This window comes from Mus pahari, chromosome 14, assembly GCF_900095145.1.
Source record: "Mus pahari chromosome 14, PAHARI_EIJ_v1.1, whole genome shotgun sequence".
Classification (NCBI taxonomy): Eukaryota; Metazoa; Chordata; class Mammalia; order Rodentia; family Muridae; genus Mus; species Mus pahari.
The window spans coordinates 51,391,640-51,397,432 of NC_034603.1; the positions used below are offsets into that span (position 1 = coordinate 51,391,640).

Consider the following 5,793-nt stretch of genomic DNA (forward strand, 5'->3'; position numbering starts at 1 on the left):
AGAGACTCTTCCTGTAGCTCCAGAACTAGGAGTCACAGTCCTTGTGAAATGATAGTCCTCTCTTCCTCCCTCTCTCCCCTCACCGTGTGTGTGTGTGTGTGTGTGTGTGTGTGCGCGCGCGCGCGCACGCGTGTGTGCGTGTGTGTGTGTGTGCGCGTGTGTGCGTGTGTGTTTGTGTGTGTGTGTGTTTCTAGGAATTAAACTTAGGGCCTCATGCCCTCTACTATTGATATAAACCATTTTCCCAGACACCCACAAAGGGACAACAAACTGACCCTGCGACTTCTCACTCTCCCACTTACCCCCTGCTCCCAGCTCATTTCATGTTAAGGTATTTTATGAGATGCAGTATTTGTCTTAGGGTTTCTATTACTGCAATGAAACACCATGACCAAAAAGCCAGTTGGGGAGGAAAGGGGTTACTTGGCTTACACTGCCAGATCATTGGAGGAAGTCGGGACAGGAACTCAAGCAGGGCTGGAACCTGGAGGCAGGAGCCATGGAAGGAAACTGATTACTGGCTTGCTCAGTCTGCTTTCTTAGAGATGCCAGGACCACCAGCCCAGGGATGGCACCACCCACAATGGGCTGGGCCCTCTCCCATTGATCGCTAATTGAGAAAATGCCTTAGAGCTGGATCTCATGGAGGCCTCTTCTTCACTGAGGCTCCTTTCTCTCTGGCGACTCTAGCTTGTATCAAATGCTCCTCCCCCACCACCAGGGAGAGAAGAGGGTATCTCCCGTGGCCCCCAAACCAAGGGTGGTCTGAGTTACAAATCACTCATCTGGATTAGCAGGCATGTCTACAAGACGGAGGAAGTGAAAGCTGGGCTGGTTGTCACTCTCACCCCACTCCCCATGTCGCACAGCAGTGGTGCAGCCTGAGCGGCATCCTGGGAGGGTTTGATATAGATATTGACAGCTGGGGTTCCCCAAAATGAAGGCACCAAACAGCAGAGATAATGGCATCAAGGCAGAGGGGACAACGCTGGCTTACTATCTCAACAGGTGGCTGCACCCCACTGGCTCGCCCACAGTCTCTCCCTGTCCTCAGTTACAGGAACAACTGTCCTAGAGCTGGGAGGGAGAAGTACAAAAGCAGATGGTGTCCTAGCTGACCCCAGCTCCTGGATTGTAACTCCCTGAGGATCATTCCTCATCACAGCTCATTCCTGGCCCAGAGTAGATCTCTAATACTTGATTGAAAGTGAACAAGAGCCCCTTACCCACCCCAGCTTCCCAGCTTTAGGACTATCTGAGGGACAGAGGAGGGTGTTCTGTGGCATGGACCTTGGCTTGAGTAAGATGGCACTACCTAGGACATACATAGTGTGTGTCCCTGGCAATGCTGGTTTCTGGGCGGGGCTTTGGCTTCTGTGGTGTGCAGGCCCGCCCCTAGCCTTGCTGCCTAGCTCAGTGGGTGGAAAGGTTTAAATTCTCGCAGCTCTTGGCCCTGCTGCATGTTGGCTAACATCCTTCAGCAGCAGCATGAAGCTGGGAGCCTTCCTTCTGTTGGTGTCCCTCGTCACCCTCAGTCTAGAGGTACAGGAGCTGCAGGCTGCAGTGAGACCTCTGCAGCTTTTAGGTATGTCCAGGCAAACACGGTTGCACTATTCTTCCTCAAGTGAGGGGTGGGAAGTAAGACATCCAGAACCAGTGTGTGCAGGAAGGAGGGAGAAACTGGAGGAAAGAAGGAGTTCTCTTTGGGATCCTCCTTGTTGGTCGCCTGAGTTCCCCAGAACAGAATCCCTCTTCTGCTTCCCCTTTCTCCATTCCCTGGCTCACCTAACTGGACTCTCCCCTCCTGCTTGCTCCTCAGCCATGCTCCAGCTCCCAGGCACCTCCTTCAATACTGGCGTCTACCTTGACCTGTCTACAGAAAATATTATTGTAATTACTCCACAGCCCTGCCATTGCAAAACACAGGCCAATCTCAATCTTCTTTACCAACATCATTCTCAGAAAGGGTTTTGTTGCCATGGGTTTTTATTGTTATTTGTGTGTGTGTCTGAGGCAGTCTCATACTGAATCCCAAGCTAGCCAGGAACTTACTGTGTAGCCTAGGCTGACCTCAACCTCGAGGCAATCTTCCTGCTTCATCTTGCTACGCTGGGATTACAAGCACAACCCACCTCACCTTATGTGGCCTCAAAGGACTACTCTTTGCCATTCTTCCCTTAACCCTTTTGTGACCACAGCCTCATTAAACTCCTGACACACTATCCTCAGGTCCTCTGGATAAGACTCACGACTCGTCTCTGTAGTAAAGTCTCACCTTTGCAGACTGATGCTGTCTGTCCACCCCTACCCCACAACCCCTATCCGACAGCCAGCCAGCCCTGGATTATCTTGGACTCAATGCTTGCTCCGAAATGTCTTTAGACAGAGTTTAGCCTCTTGTTTTCACTCCATCAACTACCTGTTTTTGAAACAGTTTGCGTCTCTTCCGTCCTTTGCCCTCTGTTGCCTCACTGTGTCCATCCCTGATTACTCCACAGCCCTGCCATTGCAAAAGCTTCCCAGAAGCCCTCTCAGTCCCCCTTTTCCTTCTTCGATGTGCTTACTAGTTGAATCCTGGTTCTGTCTATGCCTTTGCAGAAGATAATCCTCCCAAATGACCTTCTCTCAGTTTATTAAGTGAAGTCCCAAATCCACAGGACCTGATGGCCTGCTTGCCTTCTGCAACATTTACTTCTGTTCCCAAGCTCGCCCAGACCTCTGCTTGCCAATCCTCCTGACTCCTCCTATTCCAGGGAAATGAGAGTGGCAGATAGTGTGTCTAAGGGGCAGGACTTGAAGAGTCAGTCTCCGGTCCTGGGAGTGCCTCTGTAGGTCCTGTGTCCCAGGTCACACACAAACCTCCCTGAAGTTCCACCCTACTACATTTCCCCTTGTGACTTTTTGCATCTTTCCACACAGCACTCTGCCTGCTTCCCCCTCCACTACTTTTCCCTGAGAATATCCCTGTACTACAAGGCTTACTTTTTCTGATGAACAAGAAATAATGTTTTCTCTCCTCTTAGCCCTTTGAGTCCTCTGGAGCCACCTTTCAGAACACTTGTGAAACACTGCTCTGTCTCCAGCACCTTAGATATAAGTCTTACTTGCATTGGAAGGCTCTAAGAAGCCCTTTTTACATCCATATCCTTCCTAAATTATATATACATATATATCAAAAGATCTTAAATATTTAATGATTGCTCAAGCTACTGTAAATAGAGACAAGGGGTCTTCAGCTTTCTCACCTCAAAGCAACAACAGCAGCAGAAACACTTAGGGCTATGAAACAGAGCTAGGGAGACTAACCTCACAGAGTACTGTAAGGTTATAAGGTAACCAGCGAGTCTGGATATGCCCTTCTCTGCTCCATGTGCTGTCATGTGGGGGAAGTGATTTCATGTAAGCAACCTTCCTCCTTTTTATCCACAGATGCAGTCCCTCTATCCATGTCTCTAAAGTAGGCTAGCTTTAATGAGACTATGTGTGTGCCTTGTTTTAACAGAAATAGATAGTAACACTTTACAAGTGATATTATGACGTCAGTTAAAAGGAACTGCTGAAATGTACTCCTTAATCGAGGACTGTCATCCCCAGCACTTGAATCTAAAGCACAGAGGTCTTTACTCATCGAGTAACCCAGCTTGGCCTTTAGCTGATGATCTGCCTGCCTTAGCCTAGGAGTCCGGGATTAAAGGTTTATTCCACCATGCCTGCTTTCAACGGATCTTTTCTGACATAGGCACCTGTGCTGAGCTCTGCAGTGGTGACTGGGACTGTGGGCCAGGGGAACAATGTGTCAGTATTGGATGCAGTCACATCTGCTCTACAAACTAAAAACAGGTAAAACAAACAAAACCAAAACAACAACAACAACAACAACAACAACAAAAACATCTGGCCCTTACTGTTCCTCAAAATCTTCCCCAGACCAGGCAGGTTGTACATTTGACTTCCATGGGGCTTTCTAGAAGTTGGTAAAGTGAAACCTATGCTGTCTACCTACATCTTCTTTCTTTCTTCATGAAGAAGCACCTACCAGAGGACGGTGCTTTCCAAACCTTCAGAATAATTTTTCAAACCAGTCTACCCAGAAGAAAAATCAAACTATATTTGAGCAAGAAGATAAAAATCATCCCAAATGATGTCTATGACTGTGCTATATATTTAACTATGCACAAATATTTAATACATATTAAAATGAAAATCTTGTGCCTATCTGATTTCTTAGCTATTTCATTTGAAAACAGTTAGTGGACAATTTTGATCCCAGTACTTATTTTAACTCCACTACCATCTTTGCTTTCTCTGTAGCATATACAATGTATGCTCTTCTACCAGCAATCACTATAAGTGTAAGCTTAAAATATTAATTTTATAATTAACATGACTGTATTTCGAATACTGAAATGTGCACACCCTTACTAATTCCTTTAGGATATAACCCGGCATGTATAATCGATGACCAAAGAATACTCTCATGTTGGCCCTTTGATGTACATTGCCATATTAACCTAAGCAGATACTTTTTCTGTAAAAATATTTGATGGGATTCATATTATTACATGTTTCCCTATTTAATTTTCAGTACCCACTAATTTTTTAAAAAGAATAAAAGAATAAAATGATCAAGTTGTATTAATATGATTAAAATTGTATTAGCAGATTTAGCTTGTACTCTAAACACCAAGCTGTCTGAGCCAACGAGATTGATCAGTGGGTAAAAGTTACTGCTGCCAAGACTGGTGATCTGAGTTTGATCCCTAGGACCTACGTGGTAGAGAGAACTGGCTCTCAAAAGTTGTCCTCTGTCCTCTACATGTGTGCCACGGCAGACACATGACTGCACATACACACACATATGGAAACATACACACCTGAAACCACATTTTAAATTAAAAACAAAACCCAAAGTGTCAGGAGCCATCACAGGACAAGCTAATAGCTAGCAGGTGATCTTCCTGGAATGGTCTGCCTCAGATTATAATAACCCATGACAGATTTGCTCCCATAGGATTTGCATGGCCCAGGAGAAAATCATTTTAGGAAATATTTCTGCTATTAATATGTTTTTCTATCCAGCCCACCTGTAGTGCTTTCTGGCTTTTTGATGGTGCTATGGATTTCCAGCATTGAGATCTAATGTTTCTCATTGCATTCTGGGCAGTAGTCAGATACCCAAAACAGCAGGTCTCATGTATAATTTTTATATCTATTTCTCCAACAAAGATTTTTCTCAAAGGCCATCTTCTCTAATTACTGTTCATTTCTTCCTATAGCTTTTACCTGGAAAAAAAAAATGTGCCTGTTTGGAGCTCTGTGACCAAGAAAACAGTTGAAAATGGAGGCCATGTATGGAGATTACAAGCAGCATATGGGGAGGGACAAGGAGTTGTTTCTTTTAATAAATCATTAATGTAAAAGTCTCCACACTACTTGAGTTACTTGGTTGGTCTGGTTTGAATATGACGCGTCTCCCTGGTCCATAGTTGACTGTACTGTTTAGGAAGAAGGGGCCTCGTTGGAGGAGGTAGGTCAACAGGGTATTTTGTCCTGGGCCTGACATGTCCCCTGCTGTTTCCTGGTTGCTTTAGGTTAGAAGCCTCCACCAAATACCCCTGCTGTCACGATCATTCTGCTTTACTATAGAGCAAAGCGGGAGATCCAGTCAAACATAGCCTTAAACCCCCTAAAATAGTGCACTAAAAAAATTAATAATAAATCCTCCTTCCTTTAAACTGTTCCTCTCAGTTATCTAATCCCAATCATGAAAAAGCTAATGATGCCAATATGTTA

The 5,793-nt window shown here is 45.3% G+C and overlaps 1 protein-coding gene across 1 annotated transcript; it reads left to right on the forward strand.

Annotated features, from left to right (window-relative positions):
- Positions 1–1,401: 1,401 nt before the first annotated feature.
- Positions 1,402–5,429, forward strand: LOC110332738 (protein Wfdc21). Its single transcript, XM_021214077.1, has 3 exons — positions 1,402–1,585; positions 3,740–3,840; positions 5,277–5,429. Exons 1-2 carry the CDS (start codon positions 1,489–1,491, stop codon positions 3,832–3,834), a joined length of 192 nt encoding a protein of 63 aa, XP_021069736.1. The 5' UTR covers positions 1,402–1,488; the 3' UTR covers positions 3,835–3,840; positions 5,277–5,429.
- Positions 5,430–5,793: the final 364 nt, after the last annotated feature.

Excerpts from the sequence above, each read along its gene's own strand:
- LOC110332738 (XM_021214077.1), top strand. The coding sequence starts at position 1,489 with ATGAAGCTGGGAGCCTTCCTTCTGTTGGTGTCCCTCGTCACCCTCAGT. Across the intron at positions 1,586-3,739 it reads GAGACCTCTGCAGCTTTTAG|GCACCTGTGCTGAGCTCTGC; the intron begins GTATGTCCAGGC and ends TTTCTGACATAG.